The sequence below is a fragment of the Arvicola amphibius genome, chromosome 12 (genome assembly GCF_903992535.2).
Source record: "Arvicola amphibius chromosome 12, mArvAmp1.2, whole genome shotgun sequence".
NCBI lineage: Eukaryota > Metazoa > Chordata > Mammalia > Rodentia > Cricetidae > Arvicola > Arvicola amphibius.
In genome coordinates, this window is record NC_052058.2 from 56,266,525 (window position 1) to 56,289,708 (window position 23,184).

General features: G+C 46.5%; 1 protein-coding gene across 1 annotated transcript; it reads left to right on the plus strand.

The window, feature by feature from the left end:
• The first annotated feature begins 363 nt into the window (after positions 1-363).
• On the plus strand, positions 364-16,406 carry Sft2d2 (SFT2 domain containing 2). The gene is made up of 8 exons (XM_038349852.1): positions 364-511; positions 6,142-6,228; positions 6,438-6,523; positions 9,563-9,644; positions 10,691-10,726; positions 10,817-10,875; positions 12,854-12,883; positions 15,627-16,406. The coding sequence occupies exons 1-8, from the start codon at positions 449-451 to the stop codon at positions 15,664-15,666; spliced, it is 483 nt and encodes a 160-aa protein (XP_038205780.1). The 5' UTR covers positions 364-448; the 3' UTR covers positions 15,667-16,406.
• Positions 16,407-23,184: the final 6,778 nt, after the last annotated feature.

Below are 23,184 nucleotides of genomic sequence, written 5' to 3' on the forward strand. Positions count from 1 at the left end.
CACACATTGTACTGCTCCAGCCCGTTGCACGCCGACTAGTTCCAGTTGGCCTGGATTGTTTTTGTTTTTGAAGATCTTCTGCGGTGCACACAGAACCACCAACGGATTAACTTCAGCATCTGTGGGTAAGTCAGCACAAGGCCTGGCCTGCCCTGAGTTCTTTCAGGCCCTGGCACGTGGTGGTGCTCGGCGCTGGAACGAAAGCGTGAAGCCCGGGCGCGCAGCCAGTTCGGTGTTGGCCGACTTTACCAAAACTCTCCCGTCCGGCCCGGATCACCCCTAGAAGCTGGCGCCGGGGGCGTGGCTGGCGCGGGGCATGCTGGGCGGGCAGGTGGGCAGGTGCCTGGGCGGGGCTCGCCGTGGTTGGCGGTGGGCGGAGGGGCGGCGGCCGTGCACCCGGAAGAGCGGTCCGCGGAGCTAAGACGCCGGGCGGCGGCTGGGGGCCGACATGGACAAGCTGAAGAAGGTGCTGAGCGGCCAGGACACCGAGGACCGCAGCGGTCTATCCGAGGTGAGCGCAGCCGAGGACGCCAGGATTTCTTGGAAAGCTGCCCTGCTCCCTTCCCGCCCGCGGCGCGGAGCTCTGCCGGGACGCGGCCACAGGTGGCAGCGCGGGGACTTTGCAGAGGGCGTGGCTCCCGAGCCCTTCCCTACTTCCTCTCGGGAGGACCGGGGGCTCTGGAGGAAGACCCCAGAAATCTGTGCGGGTGGGAGCGCACCCCTGGGCCTGACCCCCCACCCCCGCCGCTCCCGCTCTAGCTGTGCCGGCCAGGGCTCTCCCTCTGGAGCCGGGGAGGCCGGCGGCCTTGGTGAAAGGAGTCCCCCTCCTTGGATCGCGGGCTAGCTTTGGTTGTGGGGTGTGAGTTCCAGAACCGACCTTATGCGGACTGCATAAGTAGTAGTAAGACTCCGTGAACGGCTGGTTGACAGGGACCTACCAGGTCTCTGAGTCTCCAAGGTTCATTCCTAGACTAGAGATTCCCAAGCACCCCGGAGACTGCCAGTGTTTGTTTTATTAGTAGATGGCCCGGAAACTTGCCTAGCTCCAGAGCCACTGAGAATGTCTTCTTTTAAAGGGGCTTTGGGAGTTTGTTTACGTTTTCCTTTCTCAAGACAGAATAGCGTTTTACTCCGTGTATCCTTAGCCCCGGTTTCCCCTTCTGTGAAACAATGGTGTTGAACAAGATTATATGGCCCTTTTTCTTTGGAAACCGAGTTCCTCTCTCTAATATTTAGTTGTGTCTCTCGTGGTTTTCCCAACATCCTACTCTCACTTTTGTGGTTGATTTTGTTCTGAGTTTTGTCTTTGCAAAAACACAACCTCACCTCAAAGGGAATAAGTTTATTTTGAAGCCAAGTACGAGCAACAGTGGCCCCGGGACAGATTCAGATTACTGCAGATTCAGTGCAGTAGGACAACTGTTGGCTAAGTTTTTATGGTAACAGGACAAAGTACTAAGTCAAAATACTTGCTAAATGGATCCGTGGAAACACGAAGTAGGTGGTTAGAGCAGCGGGGAGGACCCTCAGCTGAAGGTCCTCTAGGCTATCTGATGGGGCTCTAAAACCCCTGGTTTGTGGAAGCCTGGGTTGTGTTAATAAATAACAGGTGGGCAGGATATGCCTGTGTAGGAGGCCAAAGACAGCCCGAGGTTAGTTGTTGTTCGACTCTGGACATGCAACTTTCCAGCCTCTACACAATCATTAGAATTAGAATGAGTAATTTTTATGTTTTTTTATTTTAATTTTAAAATTTCTGACCTCTTGTGAGCTTTCATATGATGAAGCCCGAGGAAGCCCCAGACTTAGTCGACCCGCATGGTCATGTAAAAATAAGCTCCATCGACGTCAACAAGCTGTTTTACAAAGTTGGGGCTGAAGGGGAGACTCTGGGTGTAGTGCTGGCCTTGCGGTGCTGTCCCTCTGTAGCAGTGGGTGGGTCTCCAGGCGTGGCTAGGGTAGCACCATTTGAAAACAAATACAAAGTCCTCCCCGAACCCTGCCCAGCTACCCCCAAATGGCGAGTGCCTGTGTGCAGTGAAGGGCTTTAACCTCCTCTTAAGATCACTACATATTCCATCTATTTTTAAAAGACCGTGGCTTCGCTTTTGTTTGAAAACATTGTCAGTTTCCTCTTTCCTCGTAAGATTCCTGTTGGTGTGCGTCATCGTGTGGCACTGCCAGGTCTCCAACTCCAGGAACTTTTCTGTAGCCAATAGGGTTCGTTGTCAGGATGTTCTGGCTTGGTAATCACTAGGTCCCGCCTCTTGTTAAGTACTAACTAATGTGGCCACACTTTCCGTGGTTTTGAGCCCGGAAAAACTGGAGGATTCTGTGGCGAAATTCCTGTTTGTGTGGTTAGCTGGATAAAGCTGCCTTCAAGTCTTTTCAGTTATATAACCTGAAGAGGTTGCCAGAAAAGTTAGAAAACATTTTATAATTTAATGCCAACTGTGAAAGTATGTCTTGTTTCTTCTGTCCTTCCCAGGTAGCTGTAAAGTTGGCAGGACTCTTAGTCACAAGCCGTCTACGCCGTCTATGATAAGTCTTCCAACTGATACCCCGTCATCATAAACACTCCCAAGTCCTGATTTCAGTGGAGCCCTTCCTGAAAGAATAGACTTTGTGTGTTCTGGGAAGGGTTCTTGGGACCAGGAGGGTCTGAGGGTGTCTGATCATAACACGCAGGAATACAGCAGTGTTCCTTTCCCACCTCCCTGGACAGTCCTTTAATGATGGCGCTTGGCAAGAATCCCTCTGCCTTCTCCATCCCGGAGTCAAAGGGCCCTTTGTGCATGACTGCGAGTCAGGCAGCTTGTGATTCCCTTGGGTACAGGGTCGACCCAAGTACTGTCTTAGCTGTGTTGGTTTTGGAAAAAAACTCTGCTAGCCGACTTCGGAAACTACAGCCTAGAGAGAGAGATTGTCCGTCAACTGAATCTGCTTTCATAAATTGACAAAAAGTCTTTCCTTTCACCAAATCCGTTTAGAAGAAGGGGAACCAAAGCTTCCTCCTCTTTCCCTGACCAAGTGTCAGAGCACACTTACAGCGGAAAGCATGGTGAGGGATTATCTCTACTCCCTGCCCTCTGTCCCCCTTCCTGCTAAAAAGGTAGCATTTAGATGGGTTCATCCTGAGACATTTCTTGAACACACTGTCACTCTTGTATCTGAGGGTAAAAAGCACAATCATGCTTTTGGGCAGAAATGCTTTCTCTGGCCAGTGATTTTATTTTTCTTTTTTCTTTTTTTTTTTTTTTTTTGAGATAGGGTATCTCTATGTAGCCCTGACTGTCCCAAAACTCGCTCTGTAGAGCAGGCTGGCCTCAAACCGAGAAATCCATCTGTCTCTGCCTCCTGAGTGCTGGGATTGTTTGCCACCACCATTGCTCGCCTAAATAACTAGTGCTAGTCTCCCAGTCCGTGGGGAACAAACCCAGCCTCCCCACACGACAGGCGGGGATGCTCATTCCTGTGCTAACGAGGATGACTGTCTTGTGTCAGTGATTTTACTGTCTTCAAAGGCATAAATCTCACTGTCTTGCTCTGAATCTGGAATGTTCTGAATGTCAAGACTAGTTCAGCTTTGATACTTTACAGTTTCTCCACCTAAGCAGAACAAGGTTGGCCTTTCTGAGCACGGCTGTTGGTGCCGTGACACCCAGTAGTTTCCTCGCTGCTCTGCCCCTCTTTTCCTTCACATGGCTCGGTTGTTTCCACCTTGGCAAGGCCCATGCATGGTTGGAAGAGTGGGAGCTGTTCATTTTCTTCTGTGCTCTGTGGAAATTGCATGGATTAGTCAGAAGAGGTCTAACTTGATTGTCTAGAGCCTGGTGAATTCTGGCAACAACATCCTATGGTTACTTTAGAGCTGGGGGAGCTGAAACAGACTCTTCAAGGTGGACAAGTAGCCTCTGCTTGGAAACACAGGGCTCAGTTGTCAGGTCCTAACATTGTGGTGCATGCCCTCCTCCTCTTTAGTGTGTGTGTGTGTATAAAATATATGAATTATATATGTTAAGTATAAGGAATGAATGTGCACACACATATATGTGGAGAAAGATTACAATCGCATTATTTCCCCTTTCCCTTTCCTCCCTCCAAACCCTCCTATATATTACCCCTGTTCACTTTCAAATTCATAGCCTTTTTCTTTTGTTGTTGTTGCTGCTGCTGTTTTGTTGTTATTGTTGTGTGTGTGTGTCTTACTAAATACATAAATACCACCTGCTCAGCCTGTATAGTGTTACTTGTATGTATATGTTTTCAGGGCTGACCATTGGTATTGGATAACCAATTGGTGTGCTCTTCCTTGGGGAAGACTGATTCTCCTGCTCCCAGCATTCCTTATTTGCCTCTAGTTGCCTACTGTTGAAGCTCCTCAGGTTTTCCCCCTTCCACATTAGCAAGTCTGTTGGTGTTGTCCTTGTTCAGGTCAAGTTTAGGCAGCTGTGTTAGTGAGACTTCAAGGGTGTAGCTTCTGACTTTTCTGGGAAACATAATCTTACAGCAGGCTCCCTGTTCTCTGCCCCCTTATCCGCAGTGACCCCTGAGTCTTAGATGTGCCAGTTGGTACTGGCCTCCTCCACTCTGCATTTTGATTGGTATGGTTTTCTGTAATCTTTTCTGTCTGTTGCAAAGAGAAGTTTCCTTGATGAGGGTTGAGGACTACACTTATCTGTGGGTGTAAGAGCAAATATCTGGAATATAGTTAGAAATTCTGCTGCAAGCCTCCTTTTTGAGGTGCTGGAGATGGAACCCAAATTTCTTGCTCATGGTAGGACTGTAAGCCCATCCCATCCCTAAATGTGCCTTCTCTTCAAGGTCACACTCTGTGCCTGGTTTCTGCAGGTGCTCAGTGTGTTCCTATGTGTGGTGTTGCAGTGTCACAGGGACTCTATGGAAGTGGGGAGAGAGTGACCTAAATATCTTCCTCCCAGGTGGAGGTTAAACCTCTCTGGATAGTACTGGTTACACCTCGGGAGCCTCTTGGTCTTCTCTTCCAGCTTCCGGCTTGACAGGTTGGAAACAGGTCACTGAGCCAGGGCCAGTTAGGGCCAAGGGAGTGGTCCTGCTCACCTGCCTTCCTCCATCAGTTCGGGTGGCATTGGAGAAGACGGTCTTTCTTGCTTTGTGAAATTGAGCTGCCTATATAAGGGGAGCTTGGGTGTGTAAATGCTGACCTGGCTGTGCTGATTGGGTTTGATCTCTCAGTGGCAGCTTCCTGTGTCCCATCTGTGGGTAGTGAGCCCTCCGGCGTCTTAAGGACAGCCTAGAAAGGCCTGTGGCACAGCGACTTGTCATCTTTGACGTGGGAAAGTGCCACTGAGATCTGCTCTCCAGCCCTTCTGTTTTAGTAGTTTCCCAGGAAAGTTTGCCTTCCCTTGGACTTAACCGAGAGTGGTAGAGAATCAAGATGAACGGATAGCGATTAATTAGTTAGGATCTGGCTAACTGTGACTGATTTGGCTGTTGCTGGCATGATGTAAGTAAGAATAATTAGAAGGTCCTGGTAAGTATGAGGGCCTTCTCCCTCTGAGGTGCCAGGAATGTTGTGGCAATTTCTGCAATTGGTAGGAGAGATGGGAAAGCATGGCCAGTGGACCAAACGGCCTGAGTGTCTGGCCCTCATCTTCTCCCATGACCCAGGCCCTATCTGGCAGAGCCCTGCCCTGCTAGTTGTAGTCTTTCCCTCCCTCCCTCCCTCCCTCCCTCCCTCCCTCCCTCCCTCCTTCCCTCCCTCCTTCCTTCCCTCCTTTCCTCCCTCCCTCACTCCCTTTCTCCTTCTGTCGTTTTCTTCTTTCCTTCCTTTTTTACTTCCTCTTTCCCTCTTCCTTTCCTCCCTCCCTCCTTCCTTCCTAATTTATTTATTCTGTATGTGTATAAATGCAGGTGGGCAGCTCTTGTGTGAATGCCAGGGTCAGCCTGCAGGACTCCTCTCCTGCTTCCTTTATGTGGTTTGTGGTGATGGAACTTAAGTCATCAGGTTTGCACTTCAAGCCCCTTTACCTGCTGAGCCGTTTTGCCAGTTCTAAATGCCATTTCTCTTGGCCTTTAAGACCAATTCTGAATCAATTGTGAGTTTTTTTTGTTTTCACTAAGAGTGCATGTATGTGTGTAATTGTTGTTTTGAAACTGCAGGTTGTGGAGGCATCATCGCTGAGCTGGGGCACCAGAATAAAAGGCTTCATCGCATGTTTTGCGATAGGAATCCTCTGCTCACTGCTGGTAAGGTTTCCTTCCATCCAGTGCCTTTTCCTAATTCTCTGCTTTATTCTTTTCCTTTTGTCCACTTTTCTCTCTGATGCTTCATTAAATTGAATGGATAAAGCGGGGGTGGAGGGCGGTGGGAGACAAGGAGGGCGGCTGTGTGCCTCTGGCGGGAGTGGCATTGCTGTGCTTACTTACATACATGTGCCCTGTTCTTCCCCCTCTAGGGTACTTTTCTGCTGTGGGTGCCCGCGAAAGGACTGAGCCTCTTTGCAGTGTTTTACACCCTGGGTAACATGGCATCAATTGGGAGGTAACCTTTCTCTTTTCTCCTTTTTCCAACCTTGCTATTTATTGGATGATAAAATATCCGTTGTGTTTGGGGGGGAAGAAGATGGATGCTTCATATCTTTAAGGAGCTGGGAAGAAGGAGGAGAGACAGTTGGCACAGATCACGTTCATATCCTCTTATTGCAAAATATCCTATACCTTAGTTTACCTTTTACCCCTGGGAGAAAGCAGGGAGTGTGTGACCACTTGTTCACATGTGAGGGGACTAAAGCACTGAGCGCTGGGATGGTGTCCCCGCGGTACACGGTATGGCCAACCCTCCCTGTGTTGGTTTCCCTGTCCTCAGAGACTGGCTGCAGCCACGGCTTCTAAAAGCCACCAGGCAGGCGAGTGACTGTGAGACTGGGAACTAGTTATTGTGTAGCGCCAGACCATCCTGGGCTTGAGGCTCAGGCTCCTGTGTCAGGGCATCTGTCCAGGGGAGGTCAGCCATTCTGCCTACATCAAGTGCACAGATACTCCGAGTCCTCCTTCACTTGGGTGCTTCAGCCCTGCCTCTGGTGGGAAATGCAGGCCTGGCCCTGTTAGAATGAACCTCAAGAACCTAACTGGGGCCGGGCGGCGGTGGCGCACGCCTTTAATCCCAGCACTCGGGAGGCAGAGGCAGGCGGATCTCTGAGTTCGAGGCCAGCCTGGTCTACAAGAGCTAGTTCCAGGACAGGCTCTAGAAACTACAGGGAAACCCTGTCTCGAAAAACCAAAAAAAAAAAAAAAAAAAAAAAAAAAAAAAAAAAAAAAAAAAAAAAAAAAGAACCTAACTGGGCAGTCATTCCTTCCCTTACCCTCTCCCTCCCCATGCTTCTATAAATGGCTTCAGAGTCCTGTGGGGAAAGGCTCCAGGAGTCCAAGTTTCCCTATGTTAACTCAGCATAATAACTCAATTGCTGTTGTCTTTCTTTTTCTTTTCTTTTTTTATAAAACATTTATTTATCGATTATGTATATAGTGTTCTGACATGTATGTCTGCAGGCCAGAAGAGGGCACCAGACCTCACTGTAGATGGTCGTGAGCTGCTTGTGATTGCTGAGAATTGAACTTAGGACTCCTGGGAGGGTAGCCAGTGTTCTTAACCTCTGAGCCTTATCTCCAGCCCCATCTTTCTTTTTCTTTTTTTTATATTTTAATTAAATTTTTTTGTTGTTGTTTATGAATGTTTTGCCTGCCTGTATATCTGTTTGCCACATATGTAACTGGTGCCTGAGGTGTAACTGGAAGTTTCTGTCCTGCCTGGTCCCCAGCCATTTAGTCCCAAAGAAACACACATAGGCTTATATTAACTATAAACTGTTTGGCCCATTAGCTCAGGCTTATTATTAATTAGCTCTTACAACTTAAATTAACCCCAAATTCTTGTCTATGTTTAGCCATGTGGTTTGGTACCTTTTCTCAGTGCATCTTTCTCATTTTGCTTCCTCTGCATCTGGCTGTGACTGACTCTCTGCCTTTCCTCTTCCCAGAATTCTCTTAGTCTGTTTGTCCCACCTATATTTTCTTGCCTAGATACTGGCCAATCAGTGTTTTATTAAACCAATACAAGAGGACAACTGTTTTTTTAAAATTTTTTTGAATTTATTATGTATACAATATTCTGTCTGTGTGAATGACTGCAGGCCAAAAGAGGGCACCAGACCTCATTACAGATGGTTGTGAGCCACCATGTGGTTGCTGGGAATTGAACTCAGACCTTTGGAAGAGCAGGCAATGCTCTTAACCGCTGAGACATCTTTCTAGCCCACAAGTGACAACTCTTTACAGTGCACAAAAGCATTATGCCACAGCACTGTGGAGGTCAGAAGAGGGTATCAGATCCCCTGGAGCTGGGTTTAGATAACAGTTGTGAGCCACCATATGGATGCTGGGAATTGAACCTTGGTCCTCTGCTAGAGCAGGTGGTGATGTGGGATGTCCTTCTGTATATGTGTTGCTTTTATTGATTTATGAATAAAGCTGTTTTGGCCAATGGCTTAGTAGAGTAAAGCCAGGTGGGATATCTGAACAGAGATATATATAGAGAGAGTAGACGGAGACGGCATGTAGTTGCCAAAGGAGGCAGACACTATGTAGCTGCCCAAGAAGCAAGAGGTAACAAACCACAAGCCTCGTGGTAAAATATAAAATAATAGAAATGGGTTAATTTAAGATGTAAGAGTTAGTTAATAAGAAGCCTGAGCTAATAGGCCAAACAGTGTTGTAATTAATATAGTTTGTGTGTGATTATTTGGGTCTGGGTGCCCGGGAAATGAATGAGCAGCCTCTGTTTACAAAATGGTGCCCAAAGACAAGAGCCTCCAAAAGGTCTCCATTTACAGTTTTTCTCTCAGGTTTCCTTCATACAAATTCACACAAAGGGTGCCTTTGGAATAGATGCGGGTTAAACACAAGGTTTTTGGATTCCCTGATATGTGATCTCAGATTGGTTAGCTAACCTCTCACTTCCATGTCTCTGAAATAGGAACAGTAACACCCATCTAAAGTGGTTGAGGGGCTGAAATGAGTACTGTGTGAACACCTGACATTTAGCAAACATTCAACTGTAGTAGATGTTACTTTTATCATCACTAAAACTCCTGGAGAGTATGAAAGAAGAGAGGTGTTCTGTTTTCTAATGTAAGCAGTCTAAACCTGTAAGGTGTGCCTTTGTGTTTCTTAAATCTGGGCTCTGGGTTTGTTCCTGTGGGTATATAATCAAGAAAGCAGTGTAGCCCCTTACACACACACAGAGAGAGAGAGTGGTGTCGGCCCCGCTCTTATATTAGTTGGGTGACCTTGGTTATGTAATCCTTTGAGCTTTCTCTTCCTGTCTAAAACAAGTGCACTAATTGTCTCTACTTCATCGGTCCTTGTAGGACTAAATGAGGGCAGTGCACAAAAGACCGCAAGCCCAGTGCCTGGCAAGAGCTGCTTGTGCTAATACTACTCCTGTCATTGCTGCAGGAGCTCTTGGGGAGGTGGCTGGTTCCTCTGTTCTGACCTAAATGGCTTGTGTGTGTTTGCCTCTTAGTACCGTCTTCCTCATGGGGCCATTGAAGCAGCTGAAGCGCATGTTTGAGCCTACGCGTCTGATTGCCACAATCCTGGTGCTGGTAAGGGCAGACTGCTTTCCCCCATAGGCTTTATAAGTGGGGGTGTGTCTTTTCTTTTCCTTTTTAATCCTGGGAGTTAAACATGGTCTTATGCATACTGGGCTTTCTAAGTTGTTCAGGCTGGCCTCGAACCCACTACCTGTTTGCTTCACTACACGACTGGAGGATTTTCTTTCTCCTCTACCCCCCATATTCCTGGCTGTCCTGGAACTCACTCTGTAGACCAGGCTGGCCTCGAACCCAGAGATCTGCCTGCCTCTGCCTTCCAAGTGCTGAGATTGAAGGCATGCACCACCACTGCCTGACTTGGAAGATTTTATTTCTATCCCATCAACCCAGAATATCTTTCTTTTTTGACCTAGTTATTCATGTATCTGTCAAAATCTTTCCAGACCCCGTTCTCTAGATTCCAAGCATAATCATCAGTATTGTGAGATTTGTACTTGATTGGCATGCTTGTAATTTTAGTTTAGTTTGTGGGTCTCTCATTCATTCACACAAGAATGTTTTCTAAGGCCATGGCTGTGTTTGCTATTTATGTGCATCTTTGAGAGTGCAGTGCTGGACAGAGTTCTGGGCACACTGATTAGGGAATTAGAGAGCAGTGTGATGGAAGGTGTGGTAGGGACCGGAGCGAGCAGTGGCTTGTTTCCAGCCTCAGGTATGGATGGCCTGACAACTCTGGTGGAAGGACTTTCCAGGAAAGGACAGGGCAGTGTCAGGGGACAGGTAAACAGATCACAGCTCATGTTGACCTCCTTTCTCACTCGCCCTTCCAGCTCCAGAGGTGAGGTTACGGAGAGAGGTTGTGGCCAGCTTACTCTTGTGTCTTGAATGAGAAGGTTGACGAGTGAATGTCTGATCCAGAATGTGCTTTCCTTCGCAGACATTTAGGGAGAACCTAAAAGTGGAAGCACAGCCTGCCTTTTCCAGTCTGCATGCGTTTTTATTGTAGAGTTGGATCTCTTTTCCCGACACAGACACGGTTGTTCAGATGGGTTAAATGCTTTGAACCACATTGTATTAATTAGTGTTTTCTCTTCTAGTTGTGTTTTGCACTTACCCTGTGTTCTGCCTTTTGGGTAAGTGTGAACTTTAGTCGTCTGTGACCTTTTTGGTTTATATCCCTTGTCATACACTTTCCAGTAACAGTGTCTTTTATTTTTTTAAAGTGGCATAAAAAGGCACTAGCGCTCATCTTCTGCATTTTGCAGTCTTTGGCCTTGACATGGTAAGTAACAGCAGTGTCCCTCCCCCACCCCAGCCCTGCCTTTGACTTGTGGTGGGAAAGGAGAGAAAACCCATGTGTTGTGGGTTAGAAGGTTAGGAAAACAGAAGCTCTTGAGTTGAAGAGTCGTCAGTAATGCAACAGAAGTCAGGCTTCAGAAGGCAGCCGGTCGACTCGGCTCACCGCCAGTAGACTGCATTAGCAGTCTTGAGTGGTCACAGAGGCCTCAGACCACAGCATTTGTGCTGAGCTCACGGTCAGTTGTGAGATACACAACTATTACTCAGCTCCTCACGTCCAGAAAGGGCAAGGACAGCGCAGTTATTATAAAGGCTGGTACAAAGAGGCCAGGAGTCAGGTAGAGAAGGATGCTGCTGGGAAAATTGGTGATTGTGATGGAGTGACCATTCCGTAGAAGGACAACGAGGGCATTGTCAGCTGAGCTGAGGGAGCAGTAGCTGGGGAAATGAAAATCCGTGTGGATGTGGGGTCAGCATCCTCACTGGACGTGGGCTGGCTTTGAGAAATGTTAGGTGACGTTTAGGAGATTGTAACTCAGAGGTCAAGTATAGTAAAAAGGTGACCAGAGACATGGCTTTTTTAAAAAATTAACTTATTAATTTTTTATAGTGTTCTACCTGAATGTATCCCTGCAGGCCAGAAGAGGGCACTAGATCTCATTACAAGTGGTTGTGAGCCACCATGGTAGTTGCTGGAATTGAACTCAGGACCTCTGGAAGAGCAGCCAGTGTTAACCTCTGAGCCACCTCTCCAGCCCAAGACATGACATTTTAAAACCATAAATGCATCTGTAGGTTCTTGGCTGTTTAAAACTGTGTATAACATCCAAGGGAGATGTGTGGTGACATGTATCTCATCCGAGGCATTTCTGTGTTACTTTGAAAGTCTAACCTATGAGAACTGATGTCTGGTTCAGAATAGTTCCAGTCAGTGTGACTCTGCTGTTGGGGATAAAAATGTCTGCTAGAATACAGAGAAAAGCGAGACTGTGGGCGTTTTAAATAAGCTCCTGGCTGGTGAACACCTAGTTAGTAGAAATGGATCATGGGAGTGTAAGCTTGAGCCCGTCTTCCTTTTGGAACTTTGATCTTCTGGAAAAATACTCTTGTCAAACTGCCTTTCAGACTTTTCCGTGTTCACAAGTTAAGCATGTGCACATGGAAAGTGGGAGGTACGGGGAAGAATGGTGGCCTAGTTCTAATAGGAGACACATTTTGCCAGTAGGTGCTACAAGGGCCTGACTTGATGGCTGTGTTTCTGCTCTGACTTTCTTCTGGGTGCAGAAATTGGTACCTACAAGCCAGTTCCAAGGAGTCAGCCTTCCTCTGGGCTCTGAAAAATGGTGATTCCCTTTGAACTGAATCTTAAGTCTGATAGCTTACACCCGACTGACACACAGGGCAGGTGTCTCTCCCCTGCATGGTTTTCTTACAGGCAGTGTGGCTTGGGTTCTTGAAGTTTTGTGTCAGGGTATATTCTCATCCATAGAATGGTAGGTAGTGGCTTTTTTTTTTTTTTAAACTAGTGGAGCAGATAGAACATTGACCCCACCTGGATTGAATTTCAGATAGAACATTGACCCCACCTGGATTGAAGTTAAATAAATTCTTCTGCAAACTTACAAAGCATTAGATCACAACTGGTGAGGATTTCATTTGCAGTTTCTGAAAGTAGGACTCTGATGCCATATGGGCATCGGGAATGTGCCTTTTTCAGTTGGTCACTACTGGCTCATGTGGTTAAGCAGTACCACAAGCAAGACTGGGGTCAGGAAGGGTTATTGTTATATGGGCCTTTTGCGCCATTCTCCACCACAAGGCTACTTCCAGCGCAGAGTGTTTATGTGATGCGTGAGTGTATACAGGCCAGTAGAAATCACTGGGTGCTCTTAGAGCTCCAGGAGCTTTCTGCTGGGGGTTCTGCTCCCTCCATTCAGTTCGATCTCTGCTTTTCTTTGTAGGTATAGCCTTTCCTTCATACCATATGCAAGGTAAGACAAACTTTGTATTTGGAAATAGGAATTCTTTGATTTGTGACCCATGATGTGTTTACATAGGAGGACTTCTAATTTTTTAAAAGCTTTAATTTTATTTTAATGTGTATTTTGCCTGCATGTATATTTATGTACCATGTGTGCATTTCCTGTGGAGGTTAGAAGAGGCTATTGAATCCCCTGGAAATGGAATTATGGTTGTTAGCTGCCATGTGGGTGTTGGGAATTGAACCTGGGTCCTTTGGAAGAACAGCAAATGCTCTTAATTGCTGAGCCATCTTTTCAGCTCCTGCTTATGGACTTTAGTTTGGAGATTTTAGTTTAGTTGCAGAAAGTACATGCTATTTTATTATCTGTACTAAACTACTTTGAGCTAGATAGGCCCAGGTCATGCATCTGCTTGATAGATTACTATGATAAGGGCCGTGGTTTTCCTGATCTCATTATTCAACTAGTGATGTGCTGGCCGGGCTATGAGTTCCTGGTGTTTGGGGCACTCTACTCAAAGAAAGTGAACTGATACATATTAATATGCCTTTAATCTGTAGCTTTGAGGTGCTAATTTGAAAGGTGATCAATTTAGTGTAACTAAACAGGGGCTTTGGGTCCTTAGTGCCTGTTTTCTCCCAGGGGCTCACTCAGGAAAGGTTTCAGAAGTCTAGAGGAAAGCAGGGCCAGGGCTCTAGAGGACCAGCGCCTCCTATTTAGCAGTGTGAACTTGGTGACTTTATTGACCACCAAGACCTCAGATGAGACATTGATAAGTGGGGTGGGTGGGGCTGGTTCGTCCCCAGAGGCTGGGAGCTTGTTAATTAACCACTTTTTTTTTTTAAATATTTATTTATTTATTATGTATACAGTATTCTGTCTGTGTGTATGCCTGCACACCAGAAGAGGGCACCAGACCCCATTACAGATGGTTGTGAGCCACCATGTGGTTGCTGGGAATTGAACTCAGGACCTTTGGAAGAGCAGGCAATGCTCTTAACCTCTGAGCCATCTCTCCAGCCCCTAATTAACCACTTTTGATGGTGGGCTTTTCTCATTTAGTCATAGGACCTTTGCCTCTGATTCCATTCTAATGAAGCCACTTAATTTTATTATTCTCAATCTACTAAATAAAAATATTTTCCATAATTGTGCTGAGGAAATGAAAAATTGCAGGGACTGGGAAAGAGGGGGGAATGCACTGTCTTCTGCATTCCAGATCTGCTGCTGACAGTGTTCTGGATGTGCCAGGGAACGTGGCTAACAAGCCCATAAAGCGTCCCTGTGTGCACGGGATATAACAGGGTTATAACAGGATATAACAGCAGTTGTGAAATACTGCCTTTGGGGCTGGGAGGAACGTATTCTCAGAAGAATATGGGCAGGGTTTTCCCCGGAGCTGGCTTGCTATTTGAAATAAGCCAAGGTCTGCTACATCTGAGCATCTAATGAAGTATTTATCTGTTTGGCAATAGTTTGACCATATCTCGTAGGTCCCTAAAGTACCTACATAATTTACTGGGCCCAGCACAAAATGAAAATGTGGGTTCCTTCTTTTTAAGTGACCAGAGCTTCGTATAGTTGGAGCTACCCACACAACTGGACTCACCCAGTGTCCCTCCTCAGGGGTTCAGCATTGATCAGGATGGGAGTGATGGAAACGTTACAGTTCTTTTTGAACTCAAGAGTTTTTGTGTCGAGCAGATGCATCTTCCTTTAGCAGGGAGGGAACCACAGTGAGTTCCGTCTGGCTTGTAGAATGGTTTTCTCTAGTATCCACAGAGCAGATTATACAGCTGAAAAGGCTTTGAGACCAAGTGAATTTGTCAAATCGGTTAAACAAATTAGATGGCCTCCTCTGCCCAGCTTTCCCGAGCCCTCAGTGTGTTGTGTGACCTGGCAGGAAGGAACTTATTTTGGCCATAAACCCCTTTACTTTACTTACAGAGTACTCCTGGGACTTCAGTATGCAGCAGACCTTGACAGAGTCTTCACTAGAGTCTTAAAGACCGATTCTCTTATATGGCTCATGCAGGCCTCAAATTCGCAGTCCTTTTGCCTCAGCTCCCTGAGTGCTGGCATTACAGGCGTGTGTCACCATGCATGGCTCCTTGATGACTTTTGATGTTAAAATTCATGGCCTGCTCAGGCAGTTGGATTCACTCACCTCATGTGATCCCCAACACTGTACACTAAAACCACAGTATCAAACCTGGGATGGGGTGAGGGTAAGAGCCTAGGGGTCCTCCTTACAGCCAGGTGCAGTGGGGGAAGAGAAGCGGTCTACCTGCACAGATAAGCTATCTGTTGAGCACCCACTTTTTGCTTACTGGAGCTATACTGAATCCCAGGCACTAAGTGAGACTGTTATTAATGCCCTGTGCCAGGGAGCTCCTGGAGGTGTTTCTGCACAGTCTTCTGCTTCCCGGCACTGTAGCCCTCGTGACTACCCCTCGATGATCTCAGTGTGTTCTGATTGGCTGATGTAGAAATGCAGCAAGCATGTACTACTCCCCAGGACTAGTCCGCAGGATAAGTGAGCATGTCCCAATTCAAACTCCAGCCTGACCAGTGATTTGCCCAGGAAGAAACTGTTAAGAGACGTTGGCACTGCAGTTGGTGAATGGTTCTGCCCTCGCGGTCTCCTCCTTCGGCAGTGTGGCACCCTGGGAAATGCTCAGGCACGGTTTTTGCCATTGTGGAGACTTTGCAGTGATAATGTCCCGTTCATCTCTGTGTTTTTCCTTCCTAGGGATGCTGTGAAGAAGTGCTTTGCTGTGTGTCTCACATAATGCAAGGCAGTCTGCAGAGAGCGCCGTGGGCGGAAGCTGGTGGGCAGTGTTGTAAATGCCCTCTGGACTCTGTCTCGCAGACCGTGCCTTTCACTTGCAGCACCGTGTTGTTTGCAGTTTGGACATTTTTGAGGGTTGCCCATGGGAGCAGTCATGAACCCTAAACCCCAGTGTCTGTAGCACAGTGTGAGGTTCTGTGGCTAGTGTAGGGGACTCTTCCTCGTGACCGTTTTCCTCTCTGGATGGCATCCCACCAAGTTCTCGCAGATCAGACTTTGTTTAATAGCAGCAGATAAGCAGATAAGCAGATAAGAGCCACTGATTCCCTGGCGGCGGCAGGAAGGCCTAGCAGAGATTAGGGGTTCAGCAGGAAGGGCAGAATTTTGAAGATTTGCCCCTCACCAAGGAAACAATTGTCACTGCCTCACACAGCATTTTTCCTGGTGTTTCTGCCCTTCCTACAACCTTGGAGAGCCTGTCCCGGGCACACTACCCTTCCTGTGGACTGCACCGTCTTGTTCAATCACAACTGGCTATGGAATGTCTTTTCTAGTGTTGAGTGTGGATTCTTTCTCTTGCCCTCCCCCTCCCATGTCTCTTGTCTTGTGACCTTGGGACACTCAAGTAGTGGCCTAAAGAACTATTTGCTTTTGGACAAGAGCCACCAGAAAGTGAAAAACCTTCATGTTCCCTGCTCTGTTTATTTATCTTCATTATTTATAAATGTTTACTTTCATTGATTGTATTTTCCGTTCTTCGCTGGAGTTAGGCCAAGGAAAGTGCATGGGAAGACAGATCCCTTGTGGGGCCAGCAGGAAGTAGGCATGCCCGCCAAGCGACGGTCAGTGCTCCGGCATTGACACTAAGCCTGCGATGGACACTGGAGAGACACCAGCCCGCAGGTGGTCATGTCACAGCCTGATGCCTACCCACACACACAGTGTTCTTGTGTTGATGATCTTATCTGGTCCTCATGGGAGCCATGTGAGGAAGCAGGATTGTTGTCTCACTATACAGTCAAAGGGTTTCCATGTCACCTGACCATAGCTGTGACAGGGTCAAGCCAGAGTCCCAGGCCCCTTCATGATGGCACGGCTCTGATCACCTCTCACAACCCTTTCCTTGTTTTCATCATCCTAGCCTGTACCTTTCCTGGTTTCAGCATCTATGTCACCCGTGCCGTGCTCTGTCTGCTCCCCCATCTCACTGTTTGCAAGCTTTCCCCTGCATCTATAGGATGGCCACCATCCCGTGTCACTTGCAGCTGCTCTGTGCTTCCCAGGCAATCTAGGTTTACCCTTTGCTCTTTGTGCAAGGCCAGACCTACTCTGACCTCTGCTCTGCCACCTCCAGACCACAGGCGGTGAGCACTCACCTCTTTGGTTGTGTGGCCAGTTGCTGAACTGTGCCTAGGAACTGTCTTTTCCTCTGAGAGGAGGAGAATGGGTAGACTTACTAGGGCAGAGGGCAGCCCATCCAGTCCAGATTCTTTCCATGCTGGTGAAGGTACCTGTGAGGTCTTCAGCCTTTCTTTTTTTTTTTTTTTTTTTTGGTTTTTCAAGACAGGGTTTCTCTGTAGCTTTGGAGCCTGTCCTGGAACTAGCTCTTGTAGACCAGGCTGGTCTCGAACTCAACAGAGATCCGCCTGCCTCTGCCTCCCAAGTGCTGGGATTAAAGGCGTGCGCCACCGCCGCCCGGCTCAGCCTTTCTTTAGTCAGGAAAGAAAGTTATATTCTATCCTCTGGCTTTCTGAGGCACAGTCACATCCTAGGAGCTTGGGAATCATTTCAGGCCTGTAGTGATGGGAGCTGCGGGCCGTGTTCCTGCCGCCCGGCTCTCGGCCGCCTGGCTAGCTTATGCCCCGAAATAACAACACAAACTGTATTCATTTAAACACTACCTGGCCCATTAGTTCCAGCCTCTTATTAGCTAATTCTCACATCTCTTGCTTTAACCCATATCTAATAATCTATGTAACACCACGAGTGGTGTCTTACTGGGAAAGATTCAGCATGTCTGACCTGGTGGCTGGCTTCATGACAACTGTCTCCCTGAGGAGAGGCACGGCGGTCTGACTAACTTAGGAGAGGCGTGGCATCTGACTGAGCCATCTACCTCACTTCCTTCTTCCTGTTCTGTCTACTCCACCCACCTAAGGGTTGGCCCATTAAATGGGCCAAGGCAGTTTCTTTATTAATGAATGAAATCAACACAAACAGAAGACTCTCCCACATCACAGGCCTCAGAAGGGCTTAGGTGTCAGAAGGGACATGGGGAGTTTAGAGGTGCCTGTGGTGCCTAGCTGACATGAGGCTAGGCTAGTTGCTTCAAGCTCCAACCATCCTGGAGTCATGCACCTGAAAGGTTGACCCCTCCATGCCCTTTTAAGTGACTGGACTTGAGTCCAAGTACCTTTTAAAGATGTTAGAAGGGCTGAATAGCTTACTGTGTGAATGTGGGCAGATCTGGGTGTGAGCTATGGTCCGGTTACATGTTGGTTGAGTCCTTTGAAGTTACCTAATGTGGTTCCTCAGTTTCCCTGTCCCTGTTTCAAAATAGTGGGCTGATAAGTCGTGCTGGATCGTTGGAGGATGCCAGGGACAGATGACTGTATCAGGTGCTTGGTAGGGAGCCAAGCAGAGGGTCTGTGCAATAACCGATGACCCCTAAAGCTGATGGGATGAATGCTTGGCCAGCAATCTGCTTAGCACACTTAATACTGGTACCTTGCTGGAGACTCTGCCATACATTATCTCATTGTGGTTGCAGGGACTGCCAGGCGAGAGACACTGCCTCCGTCATCATAAAGCCGTAGCTGCCTTGGTTGCTCCCACCAGCAGGGCATCGGTGGGAGATTGTGTCTTAGATAAAAGACTTTGGGGCCTAATTCCACAGCTGGTGGCCAGTTTGCTGCAGCAGCTTGACTCTGGACACATTTAAGCAGCTTTTGGATGACCATCCTTCAGTGTCTTCCAGACTTCCAGATTTCTTCTTTAGTTGTCTTATCCTTCGGTTGTTTCCTTCCTTGCCTTTGCTGGACTGCGGAAGGAAGAAATCCATTTCAAATCTGCTAATGCCTTGTACCAAGCCAATAGCATCCATTAGGAGCAACTTAGCGAGGGAGGCTGAAGTGGAGAATAGGGCCTCTGGCGCTGTCTGGTGGTAGTGTCTGTTTCTTCTCCCCTCCTTCACACTCCTCAGTCCGTTCGTTGCCTGGTGAGGGGGCACCACTGTGTTTGGGGAGTGATGAAAACTGCCGAGTGACCTTTGCAGAGAGGAATGTGATGCTCAGTCAGGCTGGCTTTCCGGGTTTGGGACGCCTCCGGCCCGAGTGCTGTCTTCCCTGGGCTGTGGTCAGTAGAGTGCTGCACTCAGAACCATTGTGCTTTCTGGACCAGGAGAGTAGCTTAGGGTCCCCGTGGCCCCCTCTGCTCCAGGCTGACTTTTGGGATACTGTGAAGGTGGATTCCTGCTCACTGAATTCTCTCTCACAGGCTGACAGGCTTCCCTTTTCACAGACCAAGCCCTGAGGAAGCTTTTGTCTCTTCTGCTCCTCTGTCTGGCCTGCTGCTCAGACCCCAGCTCCGGGCATCCTGTCTTGGAGGAGAGGAAATCCCACTCCCCACTTAGCATTTTCACCGCGGAGATCGTCTCAGTGCTGGGCGTCTGTTACTCTCATGGTGACTTTGTGTCTTAAGTGTCACCTTCCTTCCACATAGTCACTGTAGGCCAAGAGAGTAGGAAATGAAATCAAGAAATGCATTCCTTATAAAAATTACTTTCTAATGTCCTAGTGAAGTAGATAATTAGCAGCTGGGCAGTGTCTGAAATGTGGAGGCTGCGCTGGTTTGGGTCTCGTTTTTGCTATCCCCATAGGTGACGAGTGTTGCAGTATACGGGATGTGACTTGGTGGATGAATTGGGTAACTGAGGTGCACCCTAGGGCTATGGAGTTCCTCTCTGGTGGGCACCTAACGCCCACCCCTCTGTTTACTCTTCCTCCAGTGACTTCTCGTTAGAGTCACTTACATACACTTCACATTCACAACCACTCCTAAAACTTATTTCCCGCTAATTAAAGAAAAAAGGAAGGTCAGTGTTTAAAGACAGTATAAAGATGTTTGCTAGGCCTTGTGGCAGTTTTTGTTTTTAGTTCTTTTTTTTCTAAGTTTAGTGTGTGCACAGATAACATCTTCTTAAAAGTGAAGGAGCCATAGCTGAAATTCAGTGCAGGCGCATGTCTGTGAAGCTCTGTATCTGGAAGGCCAGTCGCTTAGGAAAAGGGTGCTGAGAAGGTGATCTTGAAGTACCTGCCAATTCATACTTTTATGATATTTTGAGATCTTGCGTGTTTTTAGGCTAGTGAGCAGGGATGTGCAGTGGAGTTTGTTTGATCTCAGTTCAGAGTGGGGTTTATAGTTCCACTTTGAGTATTTCCAGTCCTGCTGTGACAAATGGGTAGCACTTCAAGTAGCTACTGCTTAAGCTGTGCCATCAGCGTGCCAGGCTTCTGTTGCATTGTGGCAGACGGTAAGTGGCAGAGCCTTCGTAACATAAGCTGACGACATAAAATGACATCCATCCTAGCAGGAGCTGGTAACTGACTACTACGCTTGGGCATGTACAAAGTGAGTTTCTGCAGGTTGGCTGGTTTGAAACTAAAGAAAAATAGGTCCAGTATATAGAGATTCTATTAAAGATGAGAGAGGGCAACCCATGGCATCCTAACAAACAATAATGTATGCTGTGCACTCAGATAATGCCACTACATGTAATAGAGTGCTTTCTTAGCATGCATGGAGTCTTGAGTTCAATCTCTGGAAATGCATGCACTGGCCATGGTGGTGGAGGATCTGGAGTACATTAGACCCTATGTTAAAAAATTAGGAAAAAATCAAAGTCTCAAGTTTGGGCTCTTGCACATGGCTCTTGTCTGTTAAATGTCCAGCGTTCCCCCCACCCCGGCCTTTTCTATTGTGTTTGCTTAACTTGAATAAGGAAAGGGGGAAAAACAGTCCCCTGAACCCTGCCTGTCCTTTTCAATTTTATTGTGAAGTCGATAGTGAGGGCGTGCAGAAACCTGTGATGAAGGCACTCTTATCCTTGTGGCTTTGGCCACCTGGGCGCACTGCACAGCAGTGAAACCAAATCCAGAATTCTCATGGTGAATTTGTATGCCTTCAGAACATTGTACTTGTTCTAATACAGTGAACTTTAAACATTTTGTTAAAACAAATGAAAGCATTTTTATAATTGTGTAGCTGTAGTTGATTTTGAATGTTACTGATTGCATACCTGAATTTTTATATTCAAAAATACATTTTTGAGCACTGCCTTATCTATCTTAAGGATCTATTTCATATAATATTTTCTTTTTGCTAACTTATTTCAAAGAGAAAGAGTGTTGCTAGAGGGCTCTGTCTCCCTTTCACAGTTTTTTTTTCCCGTGTTTCTTTTCACCAATAAACGTAGCATCATGATCTTTAACAAATCTAGTGTTGTCTCTTTTTCATGTCTGTTTCTCTGGGACTCACTTAGCCAAACAAATATAAGTTGATGTCTTAGTGTGTAGTACACATTGTAGGTTTGCCCTACCCCCATATACACACACACACAATTGCTATATGGTCTTTTTCTCAAATTAGAGCTTAAAATTGACCTAAGGACCACCAGCATTGATCTTTCTGACACTGAATACAACGTGACCTGCAACTTCATGCTCCCACTGCCATGGTTTCGCATCCCCTCAACCCATGAGCCTTCCACGAGGAAGGTGCTTCATGTTAGCTTTCTGTCACAGCAGTGCTAAAAGGAACCAACACACGACACCATGGCTCTTCAAAAAGATCATGTTTCAGCTACTGAATCCAAAGATCCTGAAATAGGTAAACTGCCAGGTAAGATTTCAAAAGGTTGCTAGTGAAAAAGAATGACTCAGAAGACAAGGAATTAAGATCAGGTTCTGGAGAGAAAAGGAGTAGTGTAAAGAAAAAGGTCAGCAAAATAGATGAGAAGATCAGAAACACAGACAAGATAGCAACAGGAAGGAAAAGTTAGTAAAGAAGTTGAAATCCTGAATGATGGCGGAAGTTACAAAATAATCCCACGGTAGTTCAGAACTACGTATAATAAAGGGTTATTTATTTAGGGGAGAATTGCAGATCACTGTCCTAGATCGTAGTCCTCAGCATGAATGGGGAACAGGAACAGAGTCTAGCAGTTGGAAGCAAGAGCTGGAAGCAGGAGAGCGAGCACAGACTTTACAGCTGCATTTATTGCATAAGAGACCATGCCTAAGTGGGTTGGTATATTTCCAATAGGAGCGGATGACCCAGATGTTTTGAATTCTTCATCCAGAACAGTTCAAAGACTTGAGATGATCAAGCCTCACAGGATACTCAGTCAGGACTTGATCATAATTCTAAATTTTCTTTAGGTCCTCATAAGATTAGCAATGCCCCCAACACCCCCAAAATAGATTATGGATATTTATCTTTGTTTAGAGTGTTGGTTACAAGATTTTATGGATAATGGTCTGGACAAAAAGCTGAACAAAGGGGCTGGAGAGATGGCTCAGAGGTTAAGAGCATTGCCTGTTCTTCTAAAGGTCCTGAGTTCAATTCCCAGCAACCACATGGTGGCTCACAACCATCTGTAATGGGGTCTGGTGCCCTCTTCTGGCCTGCAGGCATACACACAGAGAGAATATTGTATACATAATAAATATTTTAAAAAAATTAAAAAAAAGATGAACAAAGGATATTAGATTCAGAGTTCGTGTTTTGTTTTTTGTTTTTAAAAAAAGGGAAAGGGCTGTGAGACAATGGTCTGTACCCTGTCAATTGTATTTTAATAAAATGCTGATTGGCCAGTAGTCAGACGGGAGGTATAGGCAGTCTGACCAGGCAGGAAGTAGAGGCGGGGCAATGAGAATTCTGGGAAGAGGGATATTTCAGTCTGCAGTCATTAGCCAGACACAGAGCAAGCAAAGCCTTGCTGAAAAAAAGGTATCAAGCCACTTGGCTAACACAGACAAGTATTTTGGGATAATATAAGAGTTAATAAGAAGCCTGAGCTAATAAGCCAATCAGTTTATAATTAATGTAGACCTCTGTGATTTCTTTGGGACTTAATGAGTTCAGAAACTGGGTGGGACAGAAACAGTCAACAAAGAAAAATCAAACCCAAAAATGTTAGAAATGAAAAACTCTACAAATTAAAACCATGCCAAAACAAAAAACTAAAATTGCCACACAACCAAGCAGAAAAATGAATATTGGGAATGGAGGACAAGATGGAGGAAATATTTCACCCCATAACTCGACTATAATTAAGATGCCAAACCTAAGAATCTATAGGATGGAAGAAGAAAAGATTAAACACTGGAGACATAGAGAATCTATTCACTAAGGTTATAGCAGAAAATCCCCAAATCTAGAAAAATAAACATCCAAATACAAGAGATATTTAGAAAACCATAAACATTACCAGAGAATAACCTCTTTACAATAGTCCAGA

Bases quoted from the DNA above. Each gene is read 5' to 3' on its own strand.
- Sft2d2 (XM_038349852.1), top strand. From the start codon at position 449: ATGGACAAGCTGAAGAAGGTGCTGAGCGGCCAGGACACCGAGGACCGC. The intron at 512-6,141 runs GTGAGCGCAGCC...TTGAAACTGCAG, and splicing joins ACCGCAGCGGTCTATCCGAG to GTTGTGGAGGCATCATCGCT. The intron at 9,645-10,690 runs GTAAGGGCAGAC...TTTCTCTTCTAG, and splicing joins TTGCCACAATCCTGGTGCTG to TTGTGTTTTGCACTTACCCT.